The sequence below is a fragment of the Notolabrus celidotus genome, chromosome 22 (genome assembly GCF_009762535.1).
Source record: "Notolabrus celidotus isolate fNotCel1 chromosome 22, fNotCel1.pri, whole genome shotgun sequence".
NCBI lineage: Eukaryota > Metazoa > Chordata > Actinopteri > Labriformes > Labridae > Notolabrus > Notolabrus celidotus.
In genome coordinates this window covers 2,280,893-2,295,660 of record NC_048293.1, presented here as the reverse complement: position 1 = coordinate 2,295,660, position 14,768 = coordinate 2,280,893, and the positions used below count along the sequence as shown (strand labels likewise).

The 14,768-nt window shown below is 40.9% G+C and overlaps 1 protein-coding gene across 4 annotated transcripts in view; it reads left to right on the top strand.

The window, feature by feature from the left end:
- Nucleotides 1-14,768, top strand: part of ppp2r5eb (protein phosphatase 2, regulatory subunit B', epsilon) — a 78,045-nt gene that overhangs the window by 48,648 nt on the left and 14,629 nt on the right. For all 4 annotated transcript variants that reach the window (XM_034674868.1, XM_034674872.1, XM_034674871.1 and 1 more), the window contains exon 3: nt 14,217-14,413. In XM_034674868.1, the coding sequence (XP_034530759.1) occupies nt 14,217-14,413 (197 nt within the window). The remainder of the gene's footprint in view (nt 1-14,216; nt 14,414-14,768) is intronic.

The window sequence follows — 14,768 nt, the reverse complement described above, 5'->3', positions numbered from 1 at the left end:
TTTAGCAAAAAAAAAATGTCATAACCGAGTGAAGCATCCCTCTTCTGCTCCTGTAATTAAATTATAATCCTGAGGGCAGCAGCACAAATCACATGAACGTCTGAATGACTTTGTTGTTATTTTCTGGCAATGCTTTCTCTTGTCATCCCTGATTATCAGATTCATAATGTGGACAGATTATGTCATGTTGCATTTCGTCCATTTGATGTTTTGTTATGTTGAACTTAGCTTTTCAATTACGAGGAATGTAAACAAATATGTGGTTCTCAATCCAAGCTGCAAAGCTCTGATTGGCTGATTGTTCCCTCGACTTGTGGGATACCTGCAAATGAGTGCAACAACAGACCTACTGTAATGTTTGGTGTAGATGCACACACAGTACTTTTTCTTTCATCTAAAAAGGGGGCTGCGTTGTATATACTGGTGCAACCAATATTGTGGTTTTAGAGTGTAGAGAGGTTATTTTAGGGCAACGTGATATATTAAACTTTTACACCAGATACGTGTCTGGTCCGTCTCTGATCTGCTGCGATCCGGCTCCGTGCTCTCTTGTCCGTCAACACCAACCGGTTGTGTTTTCAGAACGCAGCACGGAGCAGGATGGCCGGGCAGCAGGAGTCATGTGACTGAGGTTTTCCCGCAGTAATCACTGAATCAAGGATTCTCCTCCTCCTCTCCTCATCCATGTTGTCTTTCTGGTCCTCTGAAAACCTCTGACCTGTTGACTCCTTACCTGGCTCCGCTCATCATGGCGGTTTGTTGTCTTAGTTAAGTGGAAAACACTCTGCAATAACACAGATTGTTTTAATCTGAAAATTAACCGGATGTTTTTATATGTTTTGGTGCCTGACTTCCTGTCCCACTCAATCTAAATCTGTTGAAATGTGTGCGTTGTTCTCCGGCATCCAGCAAAAATGGAAGTCTTGCATATCTGATCCGGAGGGCTCCAACATGCTGGAACGCAACGGAGCAGATCCAGTGGAAGTTAACACTTTTACTAGAATAGAAACCTATCCGATCCGGTGCCGAGACAGAGCGGACTTTGGCTGTAAGTAGGGATGCACGATAACAGTTTTTTTCCACCGATACCGATAACCGATAACTTCCTGCTTCTCCAAACCGATACTGATACTGATAACCGATATCAGTTTTTTAATAGTCTATACTCACCTGACGGTAAGAAAGGCAAGGCGAGTGTGCAAAGATGAATTCAACATCATGGCGCTGCCTTTGACCTAAACAAATTATGTATCTGATATTACTATAGCTGTAATCACAACATCAACAGTTCAGTCTCCCAAAAAATAAACATTTATTAGTTTAAAAAAAATACAAATGCATCAGTCAATACAAAAAATAAAATGCTTTAGTCAATTCAAAATTCTAAGTTTTTACAAAACAACAGTCTCAGTGCAATAAAGTCCTTAAAAGTGCATCACATGTGCAGCAGCAGAAAATCTTGTTCCCATCTGTCCTGGTCCTCTGCAGCTCCTCTGTGGTACCTGAGTGAGGAGCAAAGGTTTTAAAAGTTTTTTAAATGCCACAAGATATAAATCCCTGAATAACAACTGTGATTGAGGATTAAAACTTTACCCCAAGATTAGTTCTCTTTTATTGTCATTCACTTTATTTAGCCAGTTCATTTCCATTTTCTATTACTGATAGATAATAAGCAGCTACACTCTCATTTCACATTTCAAACAGCAGCATTATTAGAATTAGACTTTTTTACAGCCCCCATCAAATTCTGTAGATGCCCCCAACTTTTCAGACAGAAAAAAAAAATTATATTCTCTTACCCTTTGAGCCGCGGTCCTCCTGGCTGCTCTCACTCTTCTCCCGCAGCCTTTCTGTTACTTTGGTTCGGTAGCATTATCCGCAGCAGATTTAGCCTCTTCGTATTCCTTCCATACACCGTCGTAGCGATGATGAAGCTTTAGGTGACTTATGAGGTTTGATGTGTTGTATGTAACGGTCCTTTTCCCTCCTCTGAACTTCAGCTGAACATTTATTGCAAATTGCAATCGCGTTGTCTTTGTCGCAGGTAGTAATGAAAGCCCACACTGGTGATGGAGGCGCCATGTTTACCTGGAGGCGCAGTAGTATGATGTCATGATCGCGACAACAGCATGCAGCCGCATTTATACAGTCCGTGCATGCAGTACAGGCAAGACGAGAGGGACCGTTATCAGAGCAATCTTGGTTTATTTGAGTCGGCTCTTGTTATCGGTAATTTTTTTCAATATCGGACTTATCGTTGTGACGTCATTTTTCCCAATATCGAACCGATAATTATCAAAACCGATATTTATCGTGCATCCCTAGCTGTAAGATATATATCAATATATTTGAGGAGCAAAAAACACAATTGCAGAAAGGGCTGCACAGAAACTGCACATTGTGGACTTACCTAAAAAAAAAAAAATCAACATACAGGAAGACAGTTGGAACGTTTTCCCCTCAGCGATATCCCTAAAAACAGACTGCACCTTAGATACTGGTGCCTCTTATATTCCAAGTGTTACAGTATTTCAATTGTTGGCAGTATGAGATGATTCTGGAGAAGCCTTAGCTGACTGGATGCTACGTACTGCATCCTCTTACCACAGTTTAATCTGCATACATACAGTTCCTATACGCAGCTTAGTTATGAATGGTAACAACAATCCTGCAACTCTCAGATCATCTAGATGGACGACTCTTTTCTTGCCCAGCTGACACAGTTTCCGGTGAACTCTCCCCTTAATTCTGCTCCCTGTTGTTGCTGTGATGCAGCCATAATAATCCTGAAAATGATGTTTGGCTTATGCACAGAGAGGCTGACAGCGTGGATCATTACAGCGCCGATTCCATCCACAGCCCACAGCAGACGCTGGATTAACGAAAGATGACATTTTTACACGCTAAAAGGATTTGAGGATGAAAATGGACGGTTGAAGTAAGCGCTCTCAGTGATACGGGCACTTTTCGACTTTAAAGAGCTTCATTTAAGGTCTTGGGATGAATTGGTCTGGTCAGTGCGTTTATCTGAATGGCTTTTAAAAGGGGATGATCTGATTTTGTTTGAATTAAGCGTCAGGTTTATGTAATTTGAGAAAATTACCAGCTGTAGGTCTTATAATGGAGTTATTCTAGTCCAACATTCATTATAATATTACATAATCCAGCTTTGCTCTGCTTCTTCTTGTCTTGTCTTTGGTTTCCTTCTTTCATTTTGGATGCATTTTCATTGGAAGGAGCTGGTTGCCTTGAGAACTGTGAACACTTTGCTTGCAGCTGGTGAAATGTATTCCACTTGTGCTATAGGCCTCTTCTCGGTTTAACATTAAGAAGCAGGAGTAGCAGCAAGTCAGGGGTTAAGTGTGTAAAGAGGTAGACAATCTTTTAAGACAGCCTGTTTTGTTTGCTGTCTCTTCTTCATATTTTGTTTTCATGATAAAAGACCGACTTTTTCCAATGCTCTACTTTCTTTCTTCTGCTTACAACACTGCCTGACATTGGCCACACTGACCTTTGCTGTTGCCTTAAGCAAGTTTAGGGCAGATCACAAGTGTCTTAGATCATGTTGCATTTAGAAACGTGTTTCTTGAACTTCTGAGTCCTGGCCTAAGAAACAAAAAAGGGAAATGCGAAAAAAATAACTTAAATTTTAATAATAAAAAAAAAAGTGAAAATTGATAAATGTGGAAATGGACCTCTGAGCCTCAGCAGCATGAGGGTGAGGACTCGGACCACATAAAGAGCATCCAAGGTTCCTAGCCAGGGAACCTATGTAACATTCTATTAAAGGCAAAATTTTGAAATGTATTAAATAAAGAAAGTAAATAAAAAGTTCTCAGTTGTAGCCTGGAGGTTTGCCGCGATGTTACAACCTGATGACTGACAGCATCACGGCAAACACTGCTCGTTGTGCTTGTGTGTGAACCTTGTTCACATGGTGTGTGTATGTGTGTGATGAGAGGTAGTATCTGGGTTATACCAGGCTACACACACAAAAACAAACACACACACACACACACACACACACACACACACGTTTATGCACACATCCACACAGCATATCTCTTTGTCTCTCTCTCTCTCTCTGCTCCTCTGCCACATTCACACTTGTACTCTCTCGACCTGCTCCAAGCTGGTTAGCTGTGCTCTCTGTGTCTCAGTACAGGGATTACTGCATCCTGTGTGATTATCTGTCTATTAATAGCTTCCTTTAAGGCCGTTCACATGCTCCTATAGCATCAGAGCTGCAGGACCTCGAGGCCTCGGGCTCTGCAACGCAAGCTCGAACCCCGAATCCTGCAGCCAGTAATTACTGTAATGAAGTGCTGTACACTACTGCACCGAGGAGGACCTGCAGACACACTTCAATCATGTTCAGCGTGTGGGCATGCAGGACAAGTCGAGGATGCACATATCCTGACTGTACTGCAATGAAAGGGACTATATGGATACGTGTATTATTTCAGATATTCTTATTCAGATGCCGTCTCAGTGTCTTCACTCTAACGCCTCCGTAGCCTCTGAGAGAGAGCAGACGTCTCTCCCTCCCTCGGGTCAGTGACGCTGACCCCTGACCTCTGTGTACTGTAATCTAAGCTTCAACCAGTCCTCTGAGAACACTTTGCATTGCCCTCATGATTCGAATACTTGTGCACAAAATATATGGTGTAGTTCACTTTACATCTGAGGTTGATTTGACATTTAAATACATTTTGAACATTTGATGCTTTTTGTTGAAGGACATACAAGTCATATCCCTTTCAGAATGGGGAGGACTTAAACAAGTTTTTAAGATTTTAAAAGTTGGGTCCATGTTATTTGTGTCCTGATCCAGAAAAATGAATATTACGGAGCAACAAGTGACCAAAACATTTTTAAAAAATGAGCCTGTAAAGTTCTTAGTACTGCTGCCGGGCTGAAACCTCATATCTCCAAAACTACAGCTTTTCAGGAAGTAGAAAACAACACATTTTTAAGAAAATAAAACACTGAATGGGATTCAGTCACAACCTCCTTTTAATGCTTCTTATTGGCTGACCTTTTGTTTAAACCACTGACGGGCACCAAAGTTGACAAAAACATGAATTTTTTAAGGAAAACAAATGAATAATGAAATATGGAGATACAAGTTTTCTGCTGGACAGCTGCTTTATGAATTATATTCTCCCAAATTCACCCATTAGATTCACATCTCTCTGTTTTGTACTTCTAAGGAGTTAATTTTAACATTTTTATTCTCAACACAAAGTCCTTCAGTCATAACTTTCCTCCCATCCCTGCACATATTCAATCTTATTTAACCTCTTCATGGTGAAATCGTGTTTTTTTTCTGCACATCTTTTCATTTTCAGTTTTGAACCTTGTTCCTCGTTTTAACTTCACCCTTTCCTGCACGTCATTTACGAGCATGCTACCAATCAAACCTTTGAGTCCTGATAAATGAGTACACACCTTTTTATGTCCACATTTCACAACCCACGAGAATGCACATTAGGGTGTGCCGTAGAGCAGTACAGGCTGCGGAGGAATGATATTATTTTAAGGTCATATCTGCCTAACCCTAACGCATGCACTCCACACAAAAGAATGCATTCACACACATTAATGACACACTCGTGTGAACGAATGTGCTCCCTGCGAACAGCACTGTAAAACATTAGCTTTCATTGACTAAGCTGTGGTGTTTTACCTTCATTTGATCAGTTTCACAGGACATTTTGATTTATCTGATGACCTGTATTTTCCTCACATTGTTCGGAGGCTGAACCTTGTGGAGAAAGTCCTTCACCACTATGATACTAGGACAGGACACACTCAGATAAAAGGGGTCAGAAGACTGGTTTGTCTTGTTGAACTGTTTGGACACAACAAACATGAGAGAAGTTGTTGTGTTGAGTTTTCATTGCATTGCATTTTGAGCATTGACGTCGCATACTGTGGTTTTAAACCTGTCTTAAAGGTACAGTGTGTAGAATGGAAATATCGAGCCATATCTAGAGGTCAGATTCTGGATTGAAACTCTCCTTTCACTGCTCTGGTTGGCGAAGCTCCACAAGTGATGGTGGGCTTCCAGAATGCTGTGATTCATGATCAATCTGTTCCCTTATTTGTCAAGTTTTGACCAACAAAAACTTACATCGATACAAATCCTAGTATCCACTTTCCACTGTCTTCTTCTTCTTCCAACTGTTTCATTTCAGATTACCTTTAATTAGATACAAAATCATTTATGGCCGTCACTAGTTTGTCCATTCTGGGCTACTGTAGAAAAATGGCGATGCAAGATGGCGACCAGCTCCTTATGTAGCTATAAATAGACTTTTTTTAAAGACAATGTAAACAAATGATTTCTATATTTAGGATATTATACAGGACTTCAATCATGCTTATGATATATCATTTCTACAAAGCCTGTACTGCTAAATGATGCAAAATTAGAGGCACTACACCTTTAAAGGTGACATATCATGCAAAATGGACTTTTTAATGGTTCTCTACCTGAAATATGTTTCCCTGGCATGTCTACAAACAATCCATTCTGCCCCTGTTCTGATTTCGCCACCTTTCTGTAAATGTGTGTGAAACGAGCCGTTTCAGACTTCAGTGTTTTTGTTACGTAACAACAATATCCGGTCTGTCACGGAGTCAGAGCTCGGAGCTTGTTCAGCCCATAGACTGTATAAAATACAACTCAACCCCTCCTCCCTTTTTCATTACCTGCACACATGTGTGCTAACAAGGAGCTTAGGAGGGAGGCATGCTAGTTGTAGGCTGTCTTAATAAACACAAAGGTCGGTTTTACTCCCCACATCTGCAGATTTGAAGATCTAGTGGATGATTTTTATTTATCATGGATAAGTGCTAGCACTAGTTAGCATAGCTACAAGTCGTAGCTGTAGCTGTGTACCAAGACACACGTCGACATACTGACAAATAAAACAACAAGAAACACAGAATCTGTGACCAATCCTTCAGAAAGGTCCTGCTGCCTTTCTGGCAGAGGTCGGTTTTACTCCCCACGTCTGCAGATTTGAAGATCTAGTGGATGATATTTATTTGTCATGGATAAGTGCTAGCGCTAGTTAGCATAGCCACATAGCTACATGTTCGTAGCTGTGTACCAAGACACACGTCGACATACTGATAAATAAAACAACAAGAAACACTAAATCTGTGACCAATCCTTCAGAAAGGTCCTGCTGCAGGCGCCTCTCCGTCAGGATCAGATTCTGGATCAGATTCAGAGGGTTGAAGTAACTTGGTCTCTGAGCAGCCGTGTATATTCAGCCAACATGTAAACATTAGATCAACGTGCTGGACAGCCGAGGCACATCCACTTCCTGAGGGGGCGTGGTCAGAGAGAAAACAGACTGTTCTGAGCAGGGCTGAAAAAGAGGGTTCTTCAGGCAGACCAAAATCTGATTTCAAAGTGTTTTTTTGAGCATAAACTTTAAAGACATGTTTTGGGATCTCTTAGACCAATATATTTTGATGAACAAAGCGTGATATGTCACCTTTAAGTAAACTTTGAGTCCATTTGGGAGAATGTAAGGCAGACAGTTGTTAAACTACACACAGGATATGGAGCAGTATTGGTGTTTTTATGTCCGCTTGATGAACGTTTAGTCCAACACTCACTGTAGTTCGGTCTCCACTTAAAAGGATATTTGTTCCTTTGGCTGCTGAATGTTGTGTTTTCTTCACCGACTCGTGTGTGTGTGTGGTGTGTGTGGCGTGTGTGGTTTGCACAGTGGATTTATCCGAGCTTGTTTGCAGAAAACAGCTCCCTTTTGAGAGCACTGAGAGTGATCCGACTTGACAAAGATGAGCAGAGAAGACTTTTGCTCAAGGACATGAAGACTTTGCAGCAACCTTGATATTCTGCTCAGCTCTCTTTCTGGGTATTTGGAGCGCTGAGTGATCGTATCACATTCACATCAGAGAGACGCTTGTTTAATCTTGTTGGCTGGTTAACCATGAGGTCTACAGATCACAGATTTTAAGATTATTTTAAACCCTGATTGCATGTGATCGGACAACTCGGTTAGAAAGAAGAATTTTGATTAAAGTCACAAGAGTTTAGTGTTTTCAGTTTGGAGACGTGTTCAGGTAATCTGTGGGCCTCTAACCTTCTGTCTCACCAAGTTTGTAGAGCAGAGATTAGAGCCTGCAGAGACCAGGACTCCTGCCAGTCAATCAGGGTCTTTTTGACTGGCCTGGTTAGATTCAGCCTCAATGAGCGGCACTAAGCGGGAGGCCAGCAGGTCGTGAGTAACTAGTGACATTTGGATCAGAACATGTTTGGAATAATCACTTTAAATGCGCTTGACGGGGTCTGGCGAGGCTCCTTTCCCAGGACAGGAAACCTCCCGGATTGGTCCGAGCTTCAGGAAGAGGATTTCAAGAATTTGGCCTCTCATCCTGAGCTGAAAGCTGAGTTGAAAACATGAGCAAACATAACTCATGATTGAGCCACTCTAGACCTCCACAGAGGCAATCTTTGCAAAATCAAAGACCTCAAACATCAGGCTGAAAGTGTGACAGAGGTCGTTTTAGTTAATCAGATGAGCGCTAATTAGCATTACCTTCTCTGGCTCAAGGCTTTAACGCTCACCAAAAAGAGAAGGTCAAAAAACGAAACCTAGCTCATCCACGTGTCATGATTCAAGATATAACCTGGTTTTATAAGCACATTAATATGAAATCCTTTGACGGCTAAATTCAATCAAAGCTCAGAGAAATCATAATAATAATAATGCAACATTAATGCTATTTCTTCATGTTCTGCAAATTTCACCAACATTTAAAACAACCACCAAAGTTCTCCATCCATACTTTATAGGGATGTAAGGATACACTTAACCAACGATTTGATTCAAATCCATATTTTTGGTTCACGATATAATGCACTCACGATTCTTTAACGATTTTCAAGAAAACTGGATTGAAGTCAAATTTAAATATCTATTTTATTTCAGTTCTCAGATATGGACAGTTGGGATATCTATTTTTTCTCTGATATTTCTTTGTAAACAAAGTCATCCTTTTTTCATTTTTTAGGTGTGTTGTAACTCAAATAAAACCACTGCACACTTTTTTCCACATTTTGCACAAACACCAAAATCACCGTACAAAAATACTTTGTTGGAAAATTTCAAAACAATTATAGAGAAATTAGAATAGAATAGAATAGAATGCCTTTATTGTCTATCCGGGACTTGCATAGAATGAAATTAGGAAATTAGAAATTGAAAGTGAACGACTCCCAAATTAATATATTAAATATTTAAACAAATGAGGGCAATCTCTTTAAATTTGGGGTATAAATTTCAAGTATTTTCCGTGATTGACCTTTAGAAATGTCAACGATCAATTAACGTTTAATCATTAAAAAACGTAAGATTTACTGCAACAGGATAACTGAACAGAATCATATTTCAGACTCACAGTGTCCAGTTTTTTCATTCTTATTGAGAAAAATAAGCATTTAAACGTGGTCAGGTGTCAGCCGGGAGCGTAACCCGGGTTAGAATCAGTCCGGCGGTAGAGAAATAGCGCTCATGGAGACCTGTCACTCAGCCGCAGCCCCCAGCTGAGCGTCTCCACTGTGTGCAGTCAGCTGATTCTGAAACATGCTTTAAACTTAAAACACCTCCACTCAGCTAGTGACGAGAGAGCAGCGCAACAGACTTAATGATGTTGAACAAGCGGAGTATAATGCAGATAGCGCCTTCTACTGTTTAAAAATGATATCCCGATTCAAATTATGTTGGATCGATTTTAATCCACCCTTATTTGGATCGATTTTTTAACGTCTTGCGATATATCGTTACATCCAGGTAGGGATGGGTACCGAATTCGGTACTTTTATAGGTACCGACCGAATTCCGTCGGTACTACCGAGTACCGATTCACGTAAAATCACACGGTACCATGTTTCGGTACCTGAACGCATCCTTGTGACTTTGAGGGAGTGGAAGAGGAGGCGATTTTCCATACTTTGCCCTGTAATAAAGTTTGAGACTGATCAGGTGGACGTCTCTGCTCTCTGCTCTCTGCTCTCTGCATCTGCGCAGGAGCACGCCAAACGGAGCCTGCAGCTGACGGGCGCGCGCACTCACTGTGAGACAGAGCTGCAGGATTAAGTTGTTATTTTTTACAGTCTATGGTTGAGACTGACCCTCTCGCTCCGACTACCTGCCCTGTTTAGAACCGTTCCTCTGTGTGTGAATGCCCAACAAGTAAGTTATATGTCCTGTTATTATAAAGAGACGGAGAACTGACTTTTCCCCGTCTGCAGGCGTTCACGTGTGTTCATTGATAAACTCCAGAAAGAGCAATTAGACGCCACGAGCATGTGTCCGCTAATATATCTAATCACCTATATAGTCCTGTTTCTGTTCATTTCATGTTAAATAAAATAAATATGATGAATTTTAAAAAAATTTGATTTTATTATTAAACAAAATAACATTTATTACCAAATAAACACACAAAAGTACCGAAAATTGGTACCGTTTGGTACCGGTACCGATTCCCAGGTACCGGGTATCGGTACCGTATCGGTTCAAATGTGAAAGGTACCCATCCCTACATCCAGGGTCTGAAACGCAGAACGGCTTAATACAAATAATTCACATATTTCTGCATTGCTAACTAGGCCAACTATGTCTATGTGTGATATAAATGAAGTGGCAGGTAAACACAGTAGCAAAATGTTCTTTTAATATTATAAAGGGGGCCCCGCAGAAAAAGTTTTGGAACCACTGATTGGACTAATGCTGCTGAGTCTGTAAGGAGTTAACATTACAGATGGACAGAGGAGAAGGTTCTTTTGTTTGTGGGACATAAAATATAAAGTTGAATGCCATAAAAGACCACAAATCATTCAAGACACACAAGCAACTAAATTATGTCTAAATATTGTTTTCTTTCAATTAGCGCATATATTTTAAAAGTGACAGATAGAAAATCTGAGTGGCAGACAAAACAAATGACTTGCCTGCCACAGTGGCAGACCCTGGTTACATCCCTATATTTAAGGGTAGCAGGGAAGCAATCCTCTGCTGTCACTGGGCAAGGATACACCCTGAACAGGTTGGTAGCCAATCGCAGGGCTTAGTTTACTATTTTCTGTAAACACTTGTCCTGGTAAAAAAAAAATGTTTAAAAAAGATGAGTTTTTAAGAATCCTAGCCTCTGACAGCCTGAGATTATGTCAGTCATGTAATTGATGACTCATCCCCAGCAGGCGCGTGTTGTTGTGAGGTGAAGAAGTCGTTTCATTGTCACTCCAGAACTTTGTCTCTCATTGATATGCCGTTTGTGACTCGATGAAAGATGCAACAGAATACAAAAACCTCAAGTGAGCACTTTGAAGTTTAATGTCTAAACAAACACACAAATATGCACGTCCACACACACACACACACACATACGCATATCCACTTCTATTGGTGTGCCTTGGGAGCAGCTTATCTCTTACATAACAATGGCCCGGTCCTGCTGGGACGGGAACATCAGCTCTGGCGATCAGGGGCATAAAAAAAAAAAGAGTGGCGTGCGTCCCCCTGCAGGTCTGAACTCTGCGCGACCCTCCGACACGTCTGCCACTGAGGGATCAGAATGAAGACACCTGCCGACTTGTTTCTTATTGTGCATCCGTATGGCTTGTGACAGCTCAGCCTCTGCCGCTCCCATTGGAAACGCTCGGCGCCGGATAATGAGGCTGCTGCACTTCGTCACTCGTCACTGACAGAGTGTGTAGAAAAGACGAAGAAGTGAAAGTGATGCAGAGCAGCAGAGTGACTTTTTATTTTGAGTGACAAACATTTTTGGAAGCTGTAACGCTGGTTTTATAATTGTTCTTTGGCTCTTTTGATTCTTCCTCCCTGTGCTTATCACCCAGCACATCTTCTATTTATGCCAAACAGACACACCTTGTTGCTGCTGGAAGTTTGGATTCCAGACGTTTCTTTAGTCCTGGAGTCAGTATAGTGATGAAGTGAACGGAGAGTCAAGTGAAAATGTTAAATTACTACTTTATTCATAAAAAATACTTGAAGCTTTATCAAAAGAAACTTATTATTGGCTCTAAAACAAAAGAAAAGTCCCTCATCCTTCCCTCTCTTTCACACACTTCCTTCTTTTAACTAGATTACAAGTTTCTTCATCCCAAAGTTTTAGCATCACAATAAAACTTAAAGGACTGTGAATGTCTTTCTCACGCCCCTTTTGGTCTCTCGTTTGTCCTCCATTATTTCCCTTTATCCCCTTTAGTTTATTTTTATACCTACTTTTCCCCCTCATTTTTATTACACTTTTAAGAATTGAATTTCAACTTAAAAAAAATCTATTTTATTCAAAATAGCTATCTTAGCTTGCATCTCCTCCATGTTTTTTTTTGTCTTAAAACCCGACTTTCAAATACTTGATTCTGATTGGTCGAAAAAGTATAGCAGCAGTAATTAGTCCAGCACATAGTTTTTAACTTCCCCTCTTCCTGTTGACACTGTGGCAAAAACTGTAGTTTCTGATATCATTGGCTAAAAAACATGGGGGATGTTTTTAATATTGCTCTCAATTTATTTAAAGGGCACAAACTTTAAGTGTAAGTTAAGGTTAATTGCTGACCAGTCAAAGGCAGAGAAAAGAAGAAGAGAGGAGGAGAACTGGGCTGAAACTAGGGATGGGTACCTTTCACATTTGAACCGATATGCTACCGATACCCTGTACCTGGGAATCGGTACCGGTACTCAACGGTACCAATTTTCAGTACTTGTGTGTTTTTATGTGGTCATAAATATTAATAATAAAAAAAAAAATCTCAAATTTGTTTAATTTAACATATTTATTTAATTTAACATGAAATGAACAGAAACAGGATTATATAGGTGATTAGATATATTAGCTGACACGTGCTCGTGGTGTCTAATTGCTCTTTATGGAGTTTATCAATGAACACACGTGAATGTCTGCGGACGGGGAAAAGTCAGTTCTCTGTCTCTTTATAATAACAGGACACACAACTTACTTGTTAACTTCTTAACAGGGCAGGTTGTCAGAGCGAGAGGGTCAGTCTCAACCATAGACTGTAGAAAATAAACTTAATCCTTCTGCAGCAGATGCAGAGAGCAGAGAGTAGAGACATCCACACGGTCAGTCTCTGACTTTATTACAGGGCGAAATTATGGAAAATCACCTACTCTTCCACTTCCTCACAGTCACAGGGATGCGTTCAGGTACCGAAACATGGTACCGTTTGATTTTACGTGAGTCGGTACTCGGTAGTACCAACGGAATTCGGTCGGTATCTATAAAAGTACCGAATTCGGTACCCATCCCTACCTGAAACTAGTGAGGGATGTTAAAACACAAGAAGCTGAGTGAAAGAGAGACAGCATCTTGGTTTTGTCTCACCTTGTTGGCATTCTGTTTGCATAACCACACTCTCACCCTTACCCTCCACCTGCTCACTCTACACCATCCCTCAATTATTTATTCGTTTGTTCACACAGTTTTTATTTTATTCCTACCCTGCTACCCTCCTACAGATGTTTCTCTGTTATATTTTCAATCACAATACGGTTTAAATCTTGAATCTCCATTCTGCGATTGAGCGTGGCCTTGTTCAGGGTTCACTCCTCCTCTCGTCCAATGTTTGCTTGGCTCAAGCCTCCCTGAGAGCGTACAAAGGACAAGCGATTACAGCTGATGGAAGGATGATTGATTGAACTGTAGATTATGTCAAAAGAGCGGATCAGTAAAATCCAGGATGGAATTATCAGTAAATATTTGTATAACTGGTGCGGGATTATTTTCATAATCAATTAATCTGTAGATTGTTCTCTCTGTCAGAAAAGCCAACAAATCAAAACATCTGACCCATAAATGATGAGGGTATGAACAAGAGAAACAAATGCAGGAATCAGCCAATCAGAGGTTCTGATACTCAGTTATAGAGTCCCACTGTGACACCAGGACACCCTTGTTTCTTATTTCCACTGTAGTTGCTGGGAGTCGGATCTGAGTCTGTCATGTATTCTTTGTCTTCAGCTCTCTGACCTCTGTCTGAGTCAGAAGAGTCTGCGTGGTTCACATTTATTACTGCACCAGTTTAATGAACTAACCTTCATCGTCTTCTTCCTCTTCCCCTTTGTGTGTGTGTGTGTGTGTGTGTGTTTTTGTGTGTGTGTGTGTCTGGTTGATGCGTACAGAAGTGCCAGCGCCGGAGCAGCCGGAGCTGTTCCTGAAGAAGCTGCAGCAGTGCTGTACTGTCTTTGACTTCATGGACACGCTGTCAGACCTCAAGATGAAGGAGTACAAGCGCTCCACGCTCAACGAGCTGGTGGACTACGTGACCGTCAGCCGGGGCTACCTGACAGAGCAGGCCTACCCCGAGGTCGTCAAAATGGTGAGGAGGTGGAACGCACACATTTAACTCCCACAACAAAAAATCAGCAGAAGATACATTGGATTGAAATGACAGCCTCAGTCAGGCTAGGTTATGTGTATCTTTATATCCAGATAGTGTTTCAGACAAAGACATTATTCTTGAATTCAGTGTTTTTCAACCTTTTTAAAGACGGTGTCTCTTTGCAACTTTTCATCACAGAGTCCTCATTCTCAGGCAAAACTATTATTTCATAACTAATTGGAGATTATGGTCCAATATGTTCCAGTCTGACAGATTTGATCCACTTAAAGGATCCTTACCCTTACATTAGTAACCCCTGCTTTAAAGGTGACATATCATGCAAAATGGACTT